Genomic DNA, 24,674 nt, shown 5'->3' on the forward strand with positions numbered 1-24,674 from the left:
CTCCCCGCCCACTCAGCATACTAGCTCCCCTCCCGTCCCACTCAGCATACTAGCTCCCCGCCCAGTCAGCATACTAGCTCCCCTCCCGTCCCACTCAGCATACTAGCTACCCGCCCACTCAGCATACTAGCTCCCCTCCCACTCAGCATACTAGCTCCCCGCCCACTCAGCATACTAGCTCCCTGCCCACTCAGCATACTAGCTCCCCGCCCACTCAGCATACTAGCTCCCCGCCCACTCAGCATACTAGCTCCCCTCCCCTCCCACTCAGCATACTAGCTCCCCTCCCACTCAGCATACTAGCTCCCCGCCCACTCAGCATACTAGCTCCCCGCCCACTCAGCATCTAGCTCCCTGCCCTCAGCATACTAGCTCCCCTCCCACTCAGCATACTAGCTCCCCGCCCACTCAGCATACTAGCTCCCCGCCCACTCAGCATACTAGCTCCCCACCCACTCAGCATACTAGCTCCCCTCCCACTCAGCATACTAGCTCCCCGCCCACTCAGCATACTAGCTCCCCTCCCCGCCCACTCAGCATACTAGCTCCCCTCCCGTCCCACTCAGCATACTAGCTCCCCGCCCAGTCAGCATACTAGCTCCCTTCCCGTCCCACTCAGCATACTAGCTACCCGCCCACTCAGCATACTAGCTCCCCTCCCACTCAGCATACTAGCTCCCCGCCCACTCAGCATACTAGCTCCCCGCCCACTCAGCATACTAGCTCCCCGCCCACTCAGCATACTAGCTCCCCTCCCACTCAGCATACTAGCTCCCCGCCCACTCAGCATACTAGCTCCCCTCCCCTCCCACTCAGCATACTAGCTCCCCGCCCACTCAGCATACTAGCTCCCTCCCCACTCAGCATACTAGCTCCCCGCCCACTCAGCATACTAGCTCCCTGCCCACTCAGCATACTAGCTCCCCGCCCACTCAGCATACTAGCTCCCCTCCCGTCCCACTCAGCATACTAGCTCCCCGCCCAGTCAGCATACTAGCTCCCCTCCCGTCCCACTCAGCATACTAGCTCCCCTCCCACTCAGCATACTAGCTCCCCACTCACTCAGTCTGTGTTTTCAGACTTCCTGGTAATTTTTTCTTTCTATTCTGAGCATTTATCGCAGGGGGGGGGGTTATTAAGGGTAATGTGTCTGTCACTCAAAAGGCTATTTTACATGGGAATTAGAATGACTTTGAAGGGCAATGTTTAATGCTGAGTGCCAAGCAGAGGGGCATCAGGTTCCTTACAAAACTAGTGGTTAAGTGTTTTGGCCACAGAGCCTGAGTGACCAGTACCTGTTCAATGATGCACCTGTGGTCCTGGTAAACATAAGCTGGTAATCAGCCCTAGACTGGCACCAATCAGCATCCTTTGTCTCTCAGTGGGAGAACTCTGATCCCAAACAGCTGCTGCATATCACACAGATAACGTCCTCCTCTACCTACGCAATATACACGCACACACATAAATGCATGCACCCACACACACACACACACACACACACACACACACACACACACACACACACACACACACACACACACACACACACACACACACACACACACACACAGAACAATAAATTGAAGATATGTGCTCAGCAGGAAATCATAGTCTAGTTATACAACCATTCCCTCCTTCCTCCATCCAGTAACATGGTGGGGGAGGAGCTGGTGGGGAGGAGCTGGTGGGGGAGGAGCTGGTGGGGGGAGGAGCTGGTGGGGAGGAGCTGGTGGGGGAGGAGCTGGTGGGGGAGGAGCTGGCTCAATGGTAAATAAAGCTGTGTTTGCTGAGAGACTTACTGTGTAACCTGCATTTACCCCATGGGTGACAGCATCTGACCACACAATCAATGGGGAGGAAGAGAGCTGAGGGAGAGGTTGAGCACTGGAGGGATTGTGTGTGTGTGTGTGTGTGTGTGTGTGTGTGTGTGTGTGTGTGTGTGTGTGTGTGTGAGTGAGTGAGTGAGTGGTGGTGAGTGAGTGAGTGAGTGAGTGAGTGAGTGAGTGAGTGAGTGAGTGAGTGGTGAGTGGTGAGTGAGTGAGTGAGTGAGTGAGTGAGTGAGTGAGTGAGTGAGTGAGTGAGTGAGTGAGTGAGTGTGTGAGTGTGTGTGTGTGTGTGTGTGTGTGTGTGTGTGTGTGTGTGTGTGTGTGTGTGTGTGTGTGTGTGTGTGTGTGTGTGAGAGGGAGTTCAATGTTGGATAAATTAACCAGCATGGTCTGATAACCAGGTTATTGCAGGACTATAATTAAAAGGGGAAGGAGGAGGGAGACTGATTCTAACTCAGATCAATGAGATGCATGTTTGCCCTTCCATTCTGTCCAGATAGACTACATCCAGAATGCTTACCCCTCCATTCTGTCCAGATAGACTAGATCCAGAATGCTTACCCCTCCATTCTGTCCAGATAGACTACATCCAGAATGCTTACCCCTCCATTCTGTCCAGATAGACTACATCCAGAATGCTTACCCCTCCATTCTGTCCAGATAGACTACATCCAGAATGCTTACCCCTCCATTCTGTCCAGATAGACTAGATCCAGAATGCTTACCCCTCCATTCTGTCCAGATAGACTACATCCAGAATGTTTTCCTCTCCATTCTGTCCAGATAGACTACATCCAGAATGCTTACCCCTTCCATTCTGTCCAGATAGACTACATCCAGAATGCTTTCCTCTCCATTCTGTCCAGATAGACTACATCCAGAATGTTTTCCTCTCCATTCTGTCCAGATAGACTACATCCAGAATGTTTTCCTCTCCATTCTGTCCAGATAGACTACATCCAGAATGCTTTCCTCTCCATTCTGTCCAGATAGACTACATCCAGAATGCTTACCTCTTCATTCTGTCCAGATAGACTACATCCAGAATGCTTACCCCTCCATCCTTTCAAAATCACATGAAATCACATTTTATTAGTCACATGCGCCAAGTACAACAGGTGTAGAACGTACAGTGAAATGCTTACTTACGAGCCCCTAACCAACAATGTAGTTTTAAAAAGTATGGATAAGAATAAGAAATAAAAGCAGCAAGTAATTAAAGAGCAGCAGTAAAATAACAATAGAAAGACTATATACAGGGGGGTACCGGTACAGAGTCAATGTGCGGGGGCACCTGTGGGTTGAGGTAATATGTACATGTAGGTGGAGTTATTAAAGTGACAATGCATAGATGATAACAACAGAGAGTAGCAGCGGTGTAAAGAGGGGAGGGGGCAATGCAAATAGTCTGGGTAGCCTTGTGATTAGGTGTTCAGGAGTCTTATGGCTTGGGGTAGAAGCTGTTTTGAAGCCTCTTGGACCTAGACTTGGTGCTCCGGTACAGCTTGCCGTGTGGTAGCAGAGAGAACAGTCTATGTCTAAGGTGGCTGGAGTCTTTGACATTTTTAGGGCCTTCCTCTGACCCCTCCATCATGTCCAGACAGCCTTAGACTACATCCTATTGACTACATAGAGCACGTCTCCATTGAGTTAGTAGAGTGGAGAGGCTAACCATCCCCCGGTATTTCCACCTGCTTTCGTCCACCCAGTCCAAAGCTTGTTGACTTGACTAGATGAATCAACCCCTACAAAGCTTGTTGACAAGGGGGTAGATGAATCAACTCATTCCTAACAAAGCTTGTTGACTAATGTACTGACCAAGGGGTAGATGGATCAACTCATTCCTAACAAAGCTTGTTGACTAACGTACCGACCAAGGGATAGATGAATCAACTCATTCCTAACAAAGCTTGTTGACTAACGTACTGACCAAGGGGTAGATGAATCAACTCATTCCTAACAAAGCTTGTTGACTAAAAAATTTGATCATATTACTCCAGTGCTAGCCTCTCTACACTGGCTTCCTGTCAAAGCAAGGGCTGATTTCAAGGTTTTACTGCTAACCTACAAAGCATTACATGGGCTTGCTCCTACCTACCTCTCTGATTTGGTCCTGCCGTACATACCTACACGTACGCTACGGTCACAAGACGCAGGCCTCCTAATTGTCCCTAGAATTTCTAAGCAAACAACTGGAGGCAGGGCTTTCTCCTATAGAGCTCCATTTTTATGGAACGGTCTGCCTACCCATGTCAGAGACGCAAACTCGGTCTCAACCTTTAAGTCTTTACTGAAGACTCATCTCTTCAGTGGGTCATATGATTGAGTCTAGTCTGGCCCAGGAGTGGGAAGGTGAACGGAAAGGCTCTGGAGCAACGAACCGCCCTTGCTGTCTCTGCCTGGCCGGTTCCCCTCTTTACACTGGGATTCTCTGCCTCTAACCCTGTTACGGGGGCTGAGTCACTGGCTTGCTGGGGCTCTCTCATGCCGTCCCTGGGGGGGTGCGTCACCTGGGTGGGTTGATTCACTATTGTGGTCAGCCTGTCTGGGTTGGCGCCCCCCCAGAGGTTGTGCCGTGGCGAAGATCTTTGTGGGCTATACTCGGCCTTGTCTCAGGATGGTAAGTTGGTGGTTGAAGATATCCCTCTAGTGGTGTGGGGGCTGTGCTTTGGCAAAGTGGGTGGGGTTATATCCTTCCTGTTTTGCCCTGTCCGGGGGTGTCCTCGGATGGGGCCACAGTGTCTCCTGACCCCTCCTGTCTCAGCCTCCAGTATTTATGCTGCAGTAGTTTATGTGTCGGGGGCTAGGGTCAGTTTGTTATATCTGGAGTACTTCTCCTGTCCTATTCGGTGTCCTGTGTGAATCTAAGTGTGCGTTCTCTAATTCTCTCCTTCTCTCTTTCTTTCTCTCTCTCGGAGGACCTGAGCCCTAGGACCATGCCCCAGGACTACCTGACATGATGACTCCTTGCTGTCACCAGTCCACCTGGCCATGCTGCTGCTCCAGTTTAACTGGCCTGGGCCCTAGGACCATGTCCCAGGACTACCTGACATGATGACTCCTTGCTGTCCCCAGTCCACCTGGCCATGCTGCTGCTCCAGTTTCAACTGTTCTGCCTTACTATTATTCAACCATGCTGGTCATTTATGAACATTTGAACATCTTGGCCACGTTCTGTTATAATCTCCACCCGGCACAGCCAGAAGAGGACTGGCCACCCCACATATGCTCTCTCTAATTCTCTCTTTCTTTCTCTCTCTCGGAGGACCTGAGCCCTAGGACCGTGCCCCAGGACTACCTGATATGATGGCTCCTTGCTGTCCCCAGTCCACCTGACTATGCTGCTGCTCCAGTTTCAACTGGCCTGGGCCCTAGGACCATGTCCCAGGACTACCTGACATGATGACTCCTTGCTGTCCCCAGTCCACCTGGCCATGCTGCTGCTCCAGTTTCAACTGTTCTGCCTTACTATTATTCAACCATGCTGGTCATTTATGAACATTTGAACATCTTGGCCACGTTCTGTTATAATCTCCACCCGGCACAGCCAGAAGAGGACTGGCCACCCCACATATGCTCTCTCTAATTCTCTCTTTCTTTCTCTCTCTCGGAGGACCTGAGCCCTAGGACCGTGCCCCAGGACTACCTGACATGATGGCTCCTTGCTGTCCCCAGTCCACCTGACTATGCTGCTGCTCCAGTTTCAACTGTTCTGCCTTATTATTATTTGACCATGCTGGTCATTTATGAACATTTGAACATCTTGGTCATGTTCTGTTATAATCTCTACCCGGCACAGCCAGAAGAGGACTGGCCACCCCATATAGCCTGGTTCCTCTCTAGGTTTCTTCCTAGGTTTTGGCCTTTCTAGGGAGGTTTTCCTAGCCACCGTGCTTTTACACCTGCATTGTTTGCTGTTTGGGGTTTTAGGCTGGGTTTCTGTACAGCACTTTGAGATATCAGCTGATGTACGAAGGGCTATATAAATAAATGTGATTTGATTTGATTTGACTAACGTACTGACCAAGGGATAGATGAATCAACTCATTCCTAACAAAGCTTGTTGACTAATGTACTGATCAAGGGGTAGATGAATTAACTCATTCCTAACAAAGCTTGTTGACTAATGTACTAACCAAGGGGTATAAGAAGCAGGTCAAGCCTAACAAAGCTTGTTGACTAATGTACTGATCAAGGGGTAGATGAATTAACTCATTCCTAACAAAGCTTGTTGACTAATGTACTAACCAAGAGGTAGATGAATTAACTCATTCCTAACAAAGCTTGTTGACTAATGTACTAACCATGGGGTAGAAGAAGCAGGTCAAGCCTAACAAAGCTTGTTGACTAATGTACTGATCAAGGGGTAGATGAATTAACTCATTCCTAACAAAGCTTGTTGACTAATGTACTAACCAAGGGGTAGAAGAAGCAGGTCAAGCCTAACAAAGCTTGTTGACTAATGTACTGATCAAGGGGTAGATGAATCAACTCATTCCTAACAAAGCTTGTTGACTAATGTACTGACCAAGAGGTAGATGAATTAACTCATTCCTAACAAAGCTTGTTGACTAATGTACTGATCAAGGGGTAGATGAATTAACTCATTCCTAACAAAGCTTGTTGACTAATGTACTAACCAAGGGGTAGAAGAAGCAGGTCATTCCTAACAAAGCTTGTTGACTAATGTACTAACCAAGGGGTAGAAGAAGCAGGTCAAGCCTAACAAAGCTTGTTGACTAATGTACTAACCAAGAGGTAGAAGAAGCAGGTCAAGCCTAACAAAGCTTGTTGACTAATGTACTAACCAAGAGGTAGAAGAAGCAGGTCAAGCCTAACAAAGCTTGTTGACTAATGTACTGTTTTTATAGTCAACAGCTTGTGCAGTAAAGGGAATAATGAAGTAATCTATGGGACTTTAATGAGGACCAGCCAACCTTTTGATACAGGATACAGTGGTGAGTTTTAAAACTGTCACCTTGTGATAAAGCACCTGTCACCAGTGATAAAGCAAAGGGCTCTATGCTAGGAGGCATCCGAAGGAGTAGTGGCTGCTGCAATCTGGTAAATAGTTTCACCATAGTCAGGAACCGGCAGGAAAGTTGACTGTACAATCTGCTTCCTGCTATTAGGGAGAGGCAATATGTATTTATTTTTAAACTCAGGCCCACATTAAATTTGAGCTTTTTAACTAGATAATCCTTCTTTTTTTAAACATTCAATCTTTGTCAAATCAAATACCCATATATGTACAGGCGGAAACCTGACCGATGGGAGAACCAACCAATGAATAAATATGTAGTCCATCTTTAGCCTTTCGAACACATTATTAAGTACACATTTTCAAAACAACCCGGGCTTTCTGTAAGGTAACGAGGTCAGATTGCAACTCTAACTCTGCCTGAGCAACAGTTAGGTCATTGGCATACATCACAGTGTCATCTGCATACAGATGAATATAAAAATGTTTTAACAGATAGACCAATGTTATTGATTATAAATATTAAACAGAGCAGGTCCCAATACAGACCCCTGCTGTACACCTTCTTTAATAGCCAGGAAACTAAACTTGACACACTTAAAAATCACACATTGTGGCCTATTAAACAGGTTTTAACAGATAGACCAATGGTATTGATTATAAATATTAAACAGAGCAGGTCCCAATACAGACCCCTGCTGTACACCTTCTGTAATAGCCAGGAAACTAAACTTGACACACTTAAAAATCACACATTGTGGCCTATTAAACAGGTTTTAACAGATAGACCAATGGTATTGATTATAAATATTAAACAGAGCAGGTCCCAATACAGACCCCTGCTGTACACCTTCTGTAATAGCCAGGAAACTAAACTTGACACACTATTAGACAGACCATTCTCAAACCACTTGCAAGAAGGCTGATCCAGGCCTTAGCCAGCTTTTTGAATGAGAATGTAATGGTAAACCGTGTCAAAATGCCTCAGAAAAGGTCTACAAATAAGTTAGCACAATGTTTTGAATGAGAATGTGATGGTAAACCTTGTCAAAATGCCTCAGAAAAGGTCTACAAATAAGTTAGCACAATGTTTTGTTATCATCTAAGCAAAACTTTGGAAAGTTGAGATAACTATTGTCCAATTTAAAGTTATATAATATACTAATAAGTTAGAGATAACTTTCGTCCACTCAAAAAGGACCTCCTCCTTTATGTAGAGTGTGCCGCTCTCCAGATCTCTTCGGGATAACACCCGAAATGATTGTCATGTTAAAATATAGGTTAATTAATCTTCAATAAGCAGAGAGATTAATAAAGAAGGGATTGAGAGAATTGTAAAAAAAGAAAAAAAAATGACGTAGATTTGTTTAGTAAGTCACTTACTTACATCATAAGTATAAAATGGTTGAAATAGAGAAGATCTCTATGAAAAGAGCTATCGATCTGCAGCTCAGGCAGCGTGTGCTCTGTGAAGACAGCTGTCCCTCCTCTCCGTCCACTAGGAAGTGCAGGCTAAGGAGCTGTGTGACTCCCTGTCGTACGGCGGCACCGTCGACCAGGAGAAGCTAATGGCGCCTGAGCCATGAAATGACGATTGGAATAAGCAGGAAATCCGGGAAACAAGGGAATTTTCTTCTTCTTCTTCTTCTTCATCTTCTTCAGACTGTGTTTCTTGCCTGGAAAACTCCGGTCTATAAAGGACCTTGGTTTGGGCTGTTGGAGGTGTTATGGAGGTGTTGGAGCCTTGGATCAATAACTCAATAGAAACACATGCTGTGAGCTCAGGAAAGAGTTGTATTATTAAGGAGTGTAACTGGGGGTTCAGTCACTGTCTACTGCTTTCCTCCTGTAATGAAGGTGTGCATCCCGAATGGCACACTTTTTACGATGTAGTGCACTACTTCCGACCAGAGCCCTTATGGTCCCTGGTTAAAATAGTGCTCTATATAGGGAATAGGGTGCCATTTTGGAACGTAGACCAGGAGTGCGTATGAAGGCGCCAGCAGCCTCAGCTGTTAATATCAGCTAAGTCCACAAACTGCCTATAGAAGCAAACACTGAGCCGCTGCTCATTTTCTCTTGTACATCATGAGTAATGGGTTTGCCCACCTCCACTGTCTGCATCACAAAGGGCGACCTTTTCGTCATCTTATTGGATGAGGGGTGTGTCTACGGGCCTCTCTGGAGAGACCTTTACAGTTTGTGGTGTTAGCTGACACTACAGACTGGTGTTTTGATAAGACGGTATATTAGACTCTACAGAGTGGTGTTTTGTTAAGACGGTATATTAGACTCTACAGAGTGGTGTTTTGTTAAGACGGTATATTAGACTCTACAGAGTGGTGTTTTGATAAGACAGTATATTAGACTCTACAGAGTGATGTTTTGATAAGACAGTATATTAGACTCTACAGAGTGGTGTTTTGTTAAGACGGTATATTAGACTCTACAGAGTGGTGTTTTGATAAGACAGTATATTAGACTCTACAGAGTGGTGTTTTGATAAGACAGTATATTAGACTCTACAGAGTGGTGTTTTGTTAAGACGGTATATTAGACTCTACAGAGTGGTGTTTTGGTAAGACAGTATATTAGACTCTATCGACTGGTGTTTTGTTAAGACAGTATATTAGAATCTACAGAGTGGTGTTTTGATAAGACAGTATATTAGACTCTACAGAGTGGTGTTTTGATAAGACAGTATATTAGAATCTACAGAGTGGTGTTTTGATAAGACAGTATATTAGAATCTACAGAGTGGTGTTTTGATAAGACAGTATATTAGACTCTACAGAGTGGTGTTTTGGTAAGACAGTATATTAGACTCTACAGAGTGGTGTTTTGATAAGACAGTATATTAGACTCTACAGAGTGGTGTTTTGTTATGACAGTATATTAGACTCTACAGAGTGGTGTTTTGATAAGACAGTATATTAGACTCTACAGAGTGGTGTTTTGGTAAGACAGTATATTAGACTCTACAGAGTGGTGTTTTGATAAGACAGTATATTAGACTCTACAGAGTGGTGTTTTGTTATGACAGTATATTAGACTCTACAGAGTGGTGTTTTGTTAAGACAGTATACAGGACTCTATAGAGTGGTGTTTTGTTGAGACAGTATATTAGACTCTACAGAGTGGTGTTTTGTATATTGGACTCTACAGAGTGGTGTTTTGTTAAGAAAGTATACAGGACTCTATAGAGTGGTGTTTTGTTGAGACAGTATATTAGACTCTACAGAGTGGTGTTTTGTAAATTGGACTCTACAGAGTGGTGTTTTGTTAAGAAATTATACAGGACTCTATAGAGTGGTGTTTTGTTGAGACAGTATATTAGACTCTACAGAGTGGTGTTTTGTATATTGGACTCTACAGAGTGGTGTTTTGTATATTAGACTCTACAGAGTGGTGTTTTGTATATTGGACTCTACAGAGTGGTGTTTTGTTAAGACAGTATACAGGACTCTATAGAGTGGTGTTTTGTATATTGGACTCTACAGAGTGGTGTTTTGTATATTGGACTCTACAGAGTGGTGTTTTGTTGAGACAGTATATTAGACTCTACAGAGTGGTGTTTTGTATATTGGACTCTACAGAGTGGTGTTTTGTTGAGACAGTATATTAGACTCTACAGAGTGGTGTTTTGTATATTGGACTCTACAGAGTGGTGTTTTGTTGAGACAGTATATTAGACTCTACAGAGTGGTGTTTTGTATATTGGACTCTACAGAGTGGTGTTTTGTTGAGACAGTATATTAGACTCTACAGAGTGGTGTTTTGTATATTGGACTCTACAGAGTGGTGTTTTGTTGAGACAGTATATTAGACTCTACAGAGTGGTGTTTTGTATATTGGACTCTACAGAGTGGTGTTTTGTTGAGACAGTATATTAGACTCTACAGAGTGGTGTTTTGTATATTGGACTCTACAGAGTGGTGTTTTGTATATTGGACTCTACAGAGTGGTGTTTTGTTGAGACAGTATATTAGACTCTACAGAGTGGTGTTTTGTATATTGGACTCTACAGAGTGGTGTTTTGTTGAGACAGTATATTAGACTCTACAGAGTGGTGTTTTGTATATTGGACTCTACAGAGTGGTGTTTTGTATATCGGACTCTACAGAGTGGTGTTTTGTTGAGACAGTATATTAGACTCTACAGAGTGGTGTTTTGTATATTGGACTCTACAGAGTGGTGTTTTGTTGAGACAGTATATTAGACTCTACAGAGTGGTGTTTTGGAAACAGGCTGTAATACGGACTGACTGCTGGGAACATGTCTACAACTTCATCAGCAAGCTGTCAAACTATCCTACATTAAGTAACACGCTGCATGCTGTTCAGCCCAACATCATTAGTTGACTGTGTTTGTCAGTGGAGCTACAGTAGCTAGCAGACGACAGGCTACAACAAGCTAACTCAGCTGATGGAATCACTGGTGACCGATATACTTACACATATTTTGTGCAGGAGTAGAGAGATGTCGTTTTTGTTTTTACAACTTTCTCACTGTCTATCAGAGTGTGTGTCTTGTGTCTGCTGCAGGTCCCCGGTGCCCATGTTTTATAGCAAGTGAGTCATGCTTCAAGGTATATTAGTACCTGGCTTGCTCGCAAAAGTGTCAGATGGGTCATCAATGCTCCTTTTGACTAAACCACTTTAGGGCGGCAGGTAGCCTAGTGGTTAGAGTGTCGAGGTGGCAGGGTAGCCTAGTGGTTAGAGTGTCGAGGTGGTAGGTAGCCTAGTGGTTAGAGTGTAGAGGTGGTAGGTAGCCTAGTGGTTAGAATGTAGAGGTGGTAGGGTAGCCTAGTGGTTAGAGTGTAGAGGCGACAGGTAGCCTAGTGGTTAGAGTGTAGAGGTGGTAGGGTAGCCTAGTGGTTAGAGTGTAGAGGTGGTAGGGTAGCCTAGTGGTTAGAGTGTAGAGGCGGCAGGGTAGCCTAGTGGTTAGAGTGTAGAGGTGGCAGGGTAGCCTAGTGGTTAGAGTGTAGAGGTGGCAGGTAGCCTAGTGGTTAGAGTGTAGAGGTGGCAGGGTAGCCTAGTGGTTAGAGTGTAGAGGGGGCAGTGTAGCCTAGTGGTTAGAGTGTAGAGGCGGAAGGGTAGCCTAGTGGTTAGAGTGTAGAGGCGGCAGGGTAGCCTAGTGGTTAGAGTGTAGAGAGGGCAGTGTAGCCTAGTGGTTAGAGTGTAGAGGCGGAAGGGTAGCCTAGTGGTTAGAGTGTAGAGGCGGCAGGGTAGCCTAGTGGTTAGAGCGTTGGACTAGTAACCGGAAGGTTGCAAGTTCAAACCCCTGAGCTGACAAGGTACAAATCTGTCGTTCTGCCCCTGAACAGGCAGTTAACCCACTGTTCCCAGGCCGTCATTGAAAATAAGAATTGGTTCTTAACTGACTTGCCTGGTTAAATAAAGGTTAAATAAACAATAAAATAAAAGTTGTAGACTCAAGTGGTCCCTTGTGGTGATGTGTGTTTTGTCCTATATACATTTATTTAATGCCCCGTCCCCTCAGGAGGCCTTATTGCCTTCTGGTAGGCCGTCAATCTGAACAAATCTGTTGTTCTGCCCCTGAACAAGGCAGTTAACCCACTGTTCCTAGGCCAGTTAACCCACTGTTCCTAGACCAGTTAACCCACTGTTCCTAGACCAGTTAACCCACTGTTCCTAGACCAGTTAACCCACTGTTCCTAGACCAGTTAACCCACTGTTCCTAGACCAGTTAACCCAGTTAACCCACTGTTCCTTAGACCAGTTAACCCACTGTTCCTAGACCAGTCCCACTAGACCAGTTAACCCACTGTTCCTAGACCAGTTAACCCACTGTTCCTAGACCAGTTAACCCACTGTTCCTAGACCAGTTAACCCACTGTTCCTAGACCAGTTAACCCACCATTCCCTAGACCAGTTAACCCCACTGTTCCTAGACCAGTTAACCCACTGTTCCTAGACCAGTTAACCCACTGTTCCTAGACCAGTTAACCCACTGTTCCTAGACCAGTTAACCCACTGTTCCTAGACCAGTTAACCCACTGTTCCTAGACCAGTTAACCCACTGTTCCTAGACCAGTTAACCCACTGTTCCTAGACCAGTTAACCCACTGTTCCTAGACCAGTTAACCCACTGTTCCTAGACCAGTTAACCCACTGTTCCTAGACCAGTTAACCCACTGTTCCTAGACCAGTTAACCCACTGTTCCTAGGCCGTCATTGTAAATAAGAATTTGTTCTTAACTGACTTGCCTAGTTAAATAAAAAATTAAATGAATCACTATCGAACACAACAGCAAGTGTCCACTCGATAATGTGCTTAGGGGCCAAGTGTTGGGTTTGACATTGTTTAACACTCACACTTGACGTCCCCCCCCTTACTGGCACTGACTATGCTGATAGTAACTTTGATGAAAAATGAACTTGATATGACTGTGATACAGAGCCTTCAGGAAGTATTCACACCCTTGACTGTGATACAGAGCCTTCAGGAAGTATTCACACCCCTTGACTGTGATACAGAGCCTTCAGGAAGTATTCACACCCCTTGACTGTGATACAGAGCCTTCAGGAAGTATTCACACCCCTTGACTGTGATACAGAGCCTTCAGGAAGTATTCACACCCCTTGACCTATTCCACATTTTGTTGTGTTACAACCTGATTTCAAAATGGATTGAATGGATTTTTTTCTCACCTATTTACGCACAACATGGTGTTTTAAGTAATGTTCACAAATGTATTGAAAATTAAATACAGAAATATCTCATTTACATACCTATGTATTCACACCTCTGAGTCAATACAACACCCGTTCTGACCGTCGCATTCTGTTAAAGGTCCCCAAAGCACACACATCCCTGGTCGCTCGTCTTTTCAGTTCGCTGCAGCTAGCGACTGGAACGAGCTGCAACAAACACTCAAACTGAACAGTTTTAATCTCAATCTCTTTATTCAAAGACTCAGTCATGGACACTCATACTGACAGTTGTGGCTGCTGTGTGTGATCTATTGTTGTCTCTACCTTCTTGCCCTTTGTGCTGTTGGCTGTGCTCAATAATGTTAGTACCATGTTTTATCCTGCTACCATGTTGTGTTGCTACCATGTTGTTGTCATGTAGTGTTGCTACCATGCTGTGTTGTCATGTAGTGTTGCTACCACGCTGTGTTGTCATGTAGTGTTGCTACCACGCTGTGTTGTCATGTAGTGTTGCTACCACGCTGTGCTGTCATGTAGTGTTGCTACCATGTTGTGTTGTCATGTAGTGTTGCAACCACGCTGAGTCGTCATGTAGTGTTGCAACCACGCTGTGTTGCTACCATGCTGTGTTGTCATGTAGTGTTGCTACCACGCTGTGTTGTCATGTAGTGTTGCTACCACGCTGTGTTGTCATGTAGTGTTGCTACCATGTTGTGTTGTCATGTAGTGTTGCAACCACGCTGAGTCGTCATGTAGTGTTGCAACCACGCTGTGTTGCTACCATGCTGTGTTGTCATGTAGTGTTGCTACCACGCTGTGTTGTCATGTAGTGTTGCTACCACGCTGTGTTGTCATGTAGTGTTGCTACCATGTTGTGTTGTCATGTAGTGTTGCAACCACGCTGAGTCGTCATGTAGTGTTGCTACCATGCTGTGTTGCTACCATGCTGTGTTGTCATGTAGTGTTGCTACCACGCTGTGTTGTCATGTAGTGTTGCTACCACGCTGTGTTGTCATGTAGTGTTGCTACCATGTTGTTGTCATGTAGTGTTGCTACCATGCTGTGTTGTCATGTAGTGTTGCTACCATGCTGTGTTGTCATGTAGTGTTGCTACCATGCTGTGTTGTCATGTAGTGTTGCTACCATGCTGTGTTGTCATGTAGTGTTGCTACCATGCTGTGTTGTCATGTAGTGTTGCTACCATGCTGTGTTGTCATGTAGTGTTGCTGCCATGCTGTGTTGTCATGTAGTGTTGCTGCCTTGTTATGTTGTTGTTATATTGTGTTGCTACCGTGTTGTTGTCATGTAGTGTTGCTACCATGCTGTGTTGTCATGTAGTGTTGCTGCCACGCTGTGTTGTCATGTAGTGTTGCTGCCTTGTTATGTTGTTGTTATATTGTGTTGCTACCGTGTTGTTGTCATGTAGTGTTGCTGCCTTGTTATGTTGTTGTTATATTGTGTTGCTACCGTGTTGTTGTCATGTAGTGTTGCTACCACGCTGTGTTGTCATGTAGTGTTGCTACCACGCTGTGTTGTCATGTAGTGTTGCTACCACGCTGTGTTGTCATGTAGTGTTGCTACCATGCTGTGTTGTCATGTAGTGTTGCTACCACGCTGTGTTGTCATGTAGTGTTGCTGCCTTGTTATGTTGTTGTCATGTAGTGTTGCTACCACGCTGTGTTGTCATGTAGTGTTGCTGCCACGCTGAGTCGTCATGTAGTGTTGCTACCATGCTGTGTTGTCATGTAGTGTTGCTACCACGCTGTGTTGTCATGTAGTATATATATATATATATATAAAATATATGCCATTTAGCAGACGCTTTTATCCAAAGCGACTTACAGTCATGTGTGCATACATTCTACGTATGGGTGGTCCCGGGAATCGAACCCACTACCCTGGCGTTACAAGCGCCATGCTCTACCAACTGAGCTACAGAAGGACCACGTTGCTACCACGCTGTGTTGTCATGTAGTGTTGCTACCACGCTGTGTTGTCATGTAGTGTTGCTACCACGCTGTGTTGTCATGTAGTGTTGCTACCATGTTGTTGTCATGTAGTGTTGCTACCATGCTGTGTTGTCATGTGTTGATACCACGCTGTGTTGTCATGTAGTGTTGCTACCATGCTGTGTTGTCATGTAGTGTTGCTACCACGCTGTGTTGTCATGTGTTGATACCACGCTGTGTTGTCATGTAGTGTTGCTACCATGCTGTGTTGTCATGTAGTGTTGCTACCACGCTGTGTTGTCATGTAGTGTTGCTACCACGCTGTGTTGTTATGTAGTGTTGCTAACACGCTGTGTTGTCATGTAGTGTTGCTACCACGTTGTGTTGTCATGTAGTGTTGCTACCACGCTGTGTTGTCATGTAGTGTTGCTACCACGCTGTGTTGTCATGTAGTGTTGCTGCCTTGTTATGTTGTTGTTATATTGTGTTGCTACCATGCTGTGTTGTCATGTAGTGTTGCTACCATGCTGTGTTGTCATGTAGTGTTGCTGCCACGCTGTGTTGTCATGTAGTGTTGCTACCACGCTGTGTTGTCATGTAGTGTTGCTGCCTTGTTATGTTGTTGTTATATTGTGTTGCTACCATGCTGTGATGTCATGTAGTGTTGCTGCCTTGTTATGTTGTTGTTATATTGTGTTACTACCATGCTGTGTTGTCATGTAGTGTTGCTGCCACGCTGTGTTGTCATGTAGTGTTGCTACCACGCTGTGTTGTCATGTAGTGTTGCTACCACGCTGTGTTGTCATGTAGTGTTGCTACCACGCTGTGTTGTCATGTAGTGTTGCTGCCACGCTGTGTTGTCATGTAGTGTTGCTACCATGCTGTGTTGTCATGTAGTGTTGCTACCATGCTGTGTTGTCATGTAGTGTTGCTACCATGCTGTGTTGTCATGTAGTGTTGCTACCATGCTGTGTTGTCATGTAGTGTTGCTGCCTTGTTATGTCGTTGTTTTTAGGTCTCTCTTTATGCAGTGTTGTGTTGTCTCTCTTGTTGTGATGTGTGTTCTGTCCTATATTTATATGTTTTTTATTTTATTATTTATTTTTGAATCCCAGCCCCCGTCCCCACAGGAGGTCTTTTGTCTTCTGGTAGGCCGTCATTATAATTAAGAATTTGTTCTTAACTGACTTGCCTATTTAAATAAAGGTTAAATAAAATAAAGTGTTTTGTAGAAGCACATTTGGCAGCGATTACAGCTGTGAGTGTTTCTGGGTAAATCTCTAATAATAGAATGTCTGATAATAGAATGTCTGATAATAGAATGTCTGATAATAGAATATCTGACAATAGAATGTCTGATAATAGAATGTCTGATAATAGAATATCTGATAATAGAATGTCTGATAATAGAATGTCTGATAATAGAATATCTGACAATAGAATGTCTGATAATAGAATGTCTGATAATAGAATGTCTGATAATAGAATATCTGATAATAGAATGTCTGGTAATAGAATGTCTGATAATAGAATGTCTGATAATAGAATATCTGACAATAGAATGTCTGATAATAGAATATCTGATAATAGAATGTCTGATAATAGAATGTCTGATAATAGAATGTCTGATAATAGAATGTCTGATAATAGAATGTCTGATAATAGAATGTCTGATAATAGAATGTCTGATAATAGAATATCTGATAATAGAATACATGGATTGTTCAATACCTTCCCCAAAATTCTTATCAAAATTCTTCGATCTCTGTCAAATTGGATGTGGATCATTGCTCGACAACCATTTTCCGGACTTGCCATGGCTTTTCAAGTAGATCTGAGTCAAAACTGTCTTCTTTGTAAACAACACCAGTGTAGATTTGGCCTTGAGGTTATTGGTGTATTCAAGTCCGTGTCTGGTGGAAAACAGACAGAACCAAGTTTTCCTTGAGGATTTAGCTCCATTTTATCATGTTTTTTTTATCTGGAAAAACTCTCCAGCCCTTAACTATGACAAGTATACCCATAACATGATGCAGCCACCACTATGCTTGAAAATATGTGTGATACTCAGTAACTCAGTAATGAGTTGTATTGGATTTGCCTCAAACACAAAACTTTGTGTTCAGGACATAAAGTTAATTTCTTTGCCCCATTATTTGCAGTTTTTTTACTTTCGTTCCTTGTTGCGAACAGGATCCATGTTTTTATTTTGTACAGGCTTCCTTCTTTTCACTCTGTCAGTTAGGTTAGTATTGTGGAGTAACTACAATGTCTTTGATCTATCCTCAGTTTTCACCAGTCACAGCCATTAAACTCTGTCAGTGAGGTTAGTATTGTGGAGTAACTATAATGTAGTTGATCCATCCTCAGTGTTCTCCTATCACAGCCATTAAACTCTGTCAGTTAGGTTAGTATTGAGGAGTAACTACAATGTTGTTGATCCATCCTCAGTGTTCTCCTATCACAGCCATGTTTTAAAGTCACCATGGGTCTCTCCGGCAACTGAGTTGTATTGATTGGGTGTATTGATACACCATCCAAAGTGTAATTATTAACTTCACCAGAGGCTCAAAAGGGGATTTTCAATGTCTGCTTTTATCATTTTTACCCATCAACCAATAGGAGCCTTACTTTGTTAAACATTGGAAAACCTTCCTGATCTTTGTGGTTGAATCTGTGTTTGTAATTCACTGCTTGACTGAGGGACATAAGAGATAATTGTATGTGTGGGGTACAAAGATGAGGTAGTCATTAAAAAATTATGTTAAACACTATTATTACACACAGTGAGTCCATGCAACTTATTCTGTGACTTGTTAAGCACATTTTTACTCCTGAACTTATTTAGGCGTTTCCATAACAACGGGGTTGAATACTTATTGACTCAAGACATTTTAGCCTTACAATTTGTTATAATTTGTACAAATAAATGTAACATTTTAAAATGTAAAAATTCTTACATTTATACCCGGCTAAATACTCACCAATATATCTTACATTTAAACACGGCTAAATACTCACCAATATATCTTACATTAACACACAGCAAAATACTGCCCAAAAGGTGGTAACCATGGTAATGATGAAGATGATGATAACGATAAGTGCTTTAGTTACTGTAACTGTTCTTACTTAAAAGTTGTCTGTAAGAGTCTGTGAGGTTTTGTCCGCCTTCAAACGGGTTGACGAATGGCTGACAGAGCTTCTGGGCTGGGAGAGAAGACAGAACACATGGATCAGCCAATCACATCTTCCCTCCCTCATCCCCTCCCCCTCATATCCTCCCCCCCCATCTTCTCCCCCTATTCCCCTCCCCCTCATATCCTCCCCCTCATCTTCTCCCCCTATTCTCCTCCCCTCATCTCTTCTCCCTCATCTCCTCTCCCTCATCTCCTCTCCCTCATCTCCTCCCCCTAATCTCCTCCCCCTCATCTCTTCTCCCTCATCTCCTCCCCTCATCTCCTCTCCCTCATCTCCTCTCCCTCATCTCCTCTCCCTCATCTCCTCTCCTCATCTCCTCCCCCTAATCTCCTCCCCTCATCTCTTCTCCCTCATCTCCTCCCCCTCATCTCCTCTCCCTCATCTCCTCCCCCTCATCTCCTCCCCTCATCTCCTCTCCCTCATCTCCTCCCCCTAATCTCCTCCCTCATCTCCTCCCCTCATCTCCTCCCCCTATTCTCCTCTCCCTCATCTCCTCCCCCTCATCTCCTCCCCTCATCTCCTCTCCCTCATCTCCTCCCCCTCATCTCCTCCCCCTCATCTTCTCCCCCTATTCTCCTCCCCTCATCTCTTCTCCCTCATCTCATCTCCCTCATATCCTCTCCCTCATCTCCTCCCCCTATTCTCCTCTCCCTCATCTCCTCCCCTCATCTCCCCCTATTCTCCTCTCCCTCATCTCCTCTCCCTCATCTCCTCCCCTCATCTCCTCCCCTCATCTCCTCCCCTCATCTTCTCCCCTCATCTCCTCCTCCTCATCTCCTCCCCTCATCTCCTCTCACTCATCTCCTCCCCTCATCTCCTCTCCCTCATCTCCTCTCCCTCATCTCCTCCCCTCATCTCCTCCCCCTCATCTCCTCCCCTCATCTCCTCCCCCTCATCTCCTCTCCCTCATCTCCTCCCCTCATCTCCTCCCCCTCATCTCCTCCCCTCATCTCCTCTCCCTCATCTCCTCTCCCTCATCTCCTCCCCTCATCTCCTCCCCCTCATCTCCTCCCCCTCATCTCCTCTCCCTCATCTCCTCATCTCCTCCCCTCCCCTCATCTCCTCCCCCTCATTTCCCTCCCAGTCTGTTTCTAAACACCACAGCAGTCCTAGCCTGGATGTCTGTCTGTTTCAAAACACCACAGCAGTCCTAGCCTGGATGTCAGTCTGTTTCTAAACACCACAGCAGTCCTAGCCTGGATGTCAGTCTGTTTCGAAACACCACAGCAGTCCTAGCCTGGATGTCAGTCTGTTTCTAAACACCACAGCAGTCCTAGCCTAGGTTGACTTTTATGTTATGACATTGTTACATTGACTGTTTTTGTTCCAGCCCAGTACTAATACACCTGTTCCACGTAATCAATGTCGTTACGATAAGTCTAATAAGTTGAATCAGCTGTATTAGTGCTGGGTTGGAACAAAACACTTGCACAGGACAAGGACTAAAGAACAGAACAGCAGAGAAAAGGGTTTTATTTGTAAAAGAGACCTGGGGCTCAATATAATGTCTGATAATATAATATCTGATAATAGAATATCTGATAATAGAATGTCTGATAATATAATGTCTGATAATAGAATGTCTGATAATAGAATGTCTGATAATAGAATGTCTGATAATAGAATGTCTGATAATAGAATGTCTGATAATAGAATGTCTGATAATAGAATGTCTGATAATAGAATGTCTGATAATAGAATGTCTGATAACAGAATGTCTGATAATAGAATGTCTGATAATAGAATGTCTGATAATAGAATGTCTGATAATAGAATGTCTGATAATAGAATGTCTGATAATAGAATGTCTGATAATATAATATCTGATAATAGAATGTCTGATAATAGAAACTTTAGCTGACACTTATCCAAAGCATCTTAAAGCCATGTAGTACCAGCTGAGCTACAGGGGACTACACTATACATGTTATAACCTGGTAGTACCAGCTGAGCTACAGAGGACTACACTATACATGTTATAACCTGGTAGTACCAGCTGAGCTACAGGGGACTACACTATACATGTTATAACCTGGTAGTACCAGATGAGCTACAGGGGACTACACTATACATGTTATAACCTGGTAGTACCAGCTGAGCTACAGGGGACTACACTATACATGTTATAACCTGGTAGTACCAGCTGAGCTACAGGGGACTACACTATACATGTTATAACCTGGTAGTACCATGCTGTACCAGCTGAGCTACAGGGGACTACACTATACATGTTATAACCTGGTAGTACCAGCTGAGCTACAGGGGACTACACTATACATGTTATAACCTGGTAGTACCATGCTGTACCAGCTGAGCTACAGATGGTCACACTAAGCCACAAAGGACCAGTATCTGACTCCCTGCTAGAAGAAAAGTAAGACGCAGTGACTTACAGTTGCAGGTCCTCCACAGTCCTGAGTGTGAGTTGAGAGAGAGGTTGGAGATGTTTTCCCTCTGAGCGACATCTATCAGGTACCAGTAGTCTGTCCCTATGGCCACCCCCAGCAACACAAAACTGGACACTCCACACACAGCTACAAAAAGTGCCAGAGCTCCCAGAGTCATCCTCACCATACTGAGAAGAGGAGAGGAGAGAGGAGAGAGGAGAGAGAGAAACAGAGAGAGTGATAGACCTGGTGAGGCAAATCAGAGCGAGAAAGAAAGAGGTGTACAGAGCATGAGGGAGTGAGAAAGAGAAATGAAGAGAAACACAGAGGGAGAGAGTAGGAGGACAAGAAGAGAGAGAGAGAGGGGGGGGGGAGGAAGAGAGAGGGAAAGGGAGAGAAACAGAGAGAGGGATAGAGGAGGAGGACAAGAAGAGAGAGGAAGGAGGAGAGAGGGACAGGAAGAGAAACACAGAGGGAGAGAGGAAAAGTACAAGAAGAGAGAGAGAGACAGAGAGAGAGAGAGAAAGAGAGAGAGAGAGAGAGAGGAACAGAGAGAGAGAGAGGAACAGAGAGAGAGAGAGGAACACAGAGAGAGAGGAACAGAGAGACAGAGAGAGAGACAGAGAGAGAGAGAGAGAGAGAGAGGGGAACAGAGAGAGAGAGAGGAACAGAGAGAGAGAGGAACACAGAGAGAGAGAGAGAAACAGAGGAACAGAGAGAGAGAGGGACAGAGAGAGAGAGGAACAGAGAGAGAGAGAGGAACAGAGAGAGAGGAACAGAGAGAGAGAGAGAGAGAGGAACAGAGAGAGAGAGAGAGAGGAAGAGAGGGAGAGGAACAGAGAGAGAGAGAGGAAGAGAGGAACAGAGAGAGAGAGGAACAGAGAGAGAGAGAGAGAGAGAGAGAGAGAGAGAGAGAGAGAGAGAGAGAGAGAGAGAGAGGCAGAGAGGAACAGAGAGAGAGAGAGAGAGAGAGAGGCAGAGAGGAACAGAGTGAGAGATCAGAGTGTCAAACACACACAGTGGAAGAGGGTGAATAAGAGAAGTATACAGGGGGTGAAAGATAAAGAGATGGAGCTGTAGTGGACTGTCTCTATGTCAGACTGTGTATCTGCCGTCTGTGGAGTGGAGGTGTATCTCTGTGTCCTGGTCTGGTACTGAAGTAGTCTACCTACCACAGGGTTTCCCAAACTCAATCCCGGGGCCCCTCTGTGCACATTTAGGTTTTTCCTCTAGCACCCCACAGCTGATTTAAATAATCAAAGGCTGATGATGAGTTGGTTATTTGAATCAGCTGTGTAGTGCGAGGGGAAACATAAACATAAACGTGTGTGTGTGTGTGTGGGGGGGGGTACAGGACCAAGAGGGGCCCAGGACCCAGAGGGTGGGCCAGGGACAAGTTTGGAAAACCCTGTCCTACCAGACGGTCGATCATTAGGGTGTAGTACCGTCATGGGCCAGATGAGGGTAGCGTGGGACAGACAATGTGCATTTTGAATGTTCGTTATGATCTCTGTGTCTGTATCAGTAGCATCAGTAATTACACTAGTATCAATAGTAGTATCAGTAGTAACACTAGTAGTATCACTAGTAACAATAGTAGTATCAGTAGTATCACTAGTAGTATCACTAGTATCACTAGTAGTATCAATAGCAGTATCACTAGTATCACTAGTAGTATCACTAGTATCAATAGTAGTATCACTAGTATCACTAGTAGTATCACTAGTAACAATAGTAGTATCAGTAGTATCACTAGTAGTATCACTAGTATCACTAGTAGTTTCAATAGCAGTATCACTAGTATCACTAGTAGTATCACTAGTATCACTAGTAGTATCACTAGTATCACTAGTAGTATCACTAGTATCAATAGTAGTAACACTAGTATCAATAGTAGTATCAGTAGTATCAATAGTATCAATAGTATCACTAGTATCAATAGTAGTATCACTAGTATCACTAGTAGTATCACTAGTAACAATAGTAGTATCAGTAGTATCAATAGTAGTAACAGTAGTATCACTAGTAACAATAGTAGTATCAGTAGTATCAATAGTAGTAACAGTAGTATCACTAGTAACAATAGTAGTAACAGTAGTATCACTAGTAACAATAGTAGTATCAGTAGTATCAATAGTAGTAACAGTAGTATCACTAGTAACAATAGTAGTATCAGTAGTATCAATAGTAGTAACAGTAGTATCACTAGTAACAATAGTAGTATCAGTAGTATCAATAGTAGTAACAGTAGTATCACTAGTAACAATAGTAGTATCAGTAGTATCACTAGTATCACTAGTAGTATCACTAGTATCAATAGTAGTATCACTAGTATCAGTAGTAGTATCACTAGTATCACTAGTAGTATCACTAGTATCACTAGTAGTATCACTAGTATCAATAGTAGTAACACTAGTATCAATAGTAGTATCAGTAGTATCAATAGTATCACTAGTATCAATAGTAGTAACACTAATATCACTAGTAGTATCACTAGTATCACTAGTAGTATCAGTAGTATCAGTAGTATCAATAGTATCACTAGTATCACTAGTAGTAACACTAATATCACTAGTAGTATCACTAGTATCAATAGTAGTATCACTAGTATCAATAGTAGTAACACTAGTATCAATAGTAGTATCAATAGTATCAATAGTATCACTAGTATCAATAGTAGTATAAGTAGTATCACTAGTAGTATCAGTAGTATCAATAGTAGTATCAGTACTATCGCTAGTAGTATCACTAGTAGTATCAGTAGTATCAATAGTAGTATCACTAGTAGTATCACTAGTAGTATCACTAGTAGTATCAGTAGTATCAATAGTAGTATCAGTAGTAGTATCACTAGTAGTATCAGTAGTATCACTAGTAGTATCACTAGTAGTATCAGTAGTATCAATAGTAGTATCAGTAGTATCAATAGTAGTATCAGTAGTATCACTAGTAGTATCAATAGTAGTATCAGTAGTATCAATAGTAGTATCAGTAGTATCACTAGTAGTATCAGTAGTATCAATAGTAGTATCAGTAGTATCACTAGTAGTATCAATAGTAGTATCAGTAGTATCAATAGTAGTATCAGTAGTATCACTAGTAGTATCAGTAGTATCACCAAACGTGCAAACGTGCACAACACAGTTCACAGACCGTGTCAATAATAATGGCACAGATACAAAGATGAGTCCTCTATCTATCTCTATGCAGCTGCCCATGTTGTCACAGACGCTAAAATGGCACAGACACAAAGATGAGTCCTCTATCTATCTCTATGCAGCTGCCCAAGCTGTCACAGATGCTATAATGGCACAGACACAAAGATCTATCTCTATGCAGCTGCCCAAGCTGTCACAGACGCTAAAATGGCACAGACACAAAGATGAGTCCTCTATCTATCTCTAAGCAGCTGCCCAAGCTGTCACAGACGCTAAAATGGCACAGACACAAAGATGAGTCCTCTATCTATCTCTAAGCAGCTGCCCAAGCTGTCACAGACGCTAAAATGGCACAGACACAAAGATGAGTCCTCTATCTATCTCTAAGCAGCTGCCCAAGCTGTCACAGATGCTAAAATGGCACAGACACAAAGATGAGTCCTCTATCTATCTCTATGCAGCTGCCCAAGCTGTCACAGATGCTATAATGGC

General features: G+C 43.8%; 1 protein-coding gene across 1 annotated transcript in view; it reads right to left on the bottom strand.

Moving 5' to 3' along the window:
- The window catches only part of LOC124019820 (transmembrane protein 114-like), a 44,720-nt gene extending 23,410 nt beyond the window's left edge, over positions 1–21,310 (bottom strand). Inside the window, 2 exon segments of the mRNA XM_046335252.1 lie at positions 18,569–18,646; positions 21,031–21,310. Of these exon segments, the coding sequence (XP_046191208.1) occupies positions 18,569–18,646; positions 21,031–21,211 (259 nt within the window). The 5' untranslated portion in view covers positions 21,212–21,310.
- Positions 21,311–24,674: the final 3,364 nt, after the last annotated feature.

Source organism: Oncorhynchus gorbuscha, unplaced genomic scaffold (genome assembly GCF_021184085.1).
Source record: "Oncorhynchus gorbuscha isolate QuinsamMale2020 ecotype Even-year unplaced genomic scaffold, OgorEven_v1.0 Un_scaffold_691, whole genome shotgun sequence".
Taxonomy (NCBI): domain Eukaryota; kingdom Metazoa; phylum Chordata; class Actinopteri; order Salmoniformes; family Salmonidae; genus Oncorhynchus; species Oncorhynchus gorbuscha.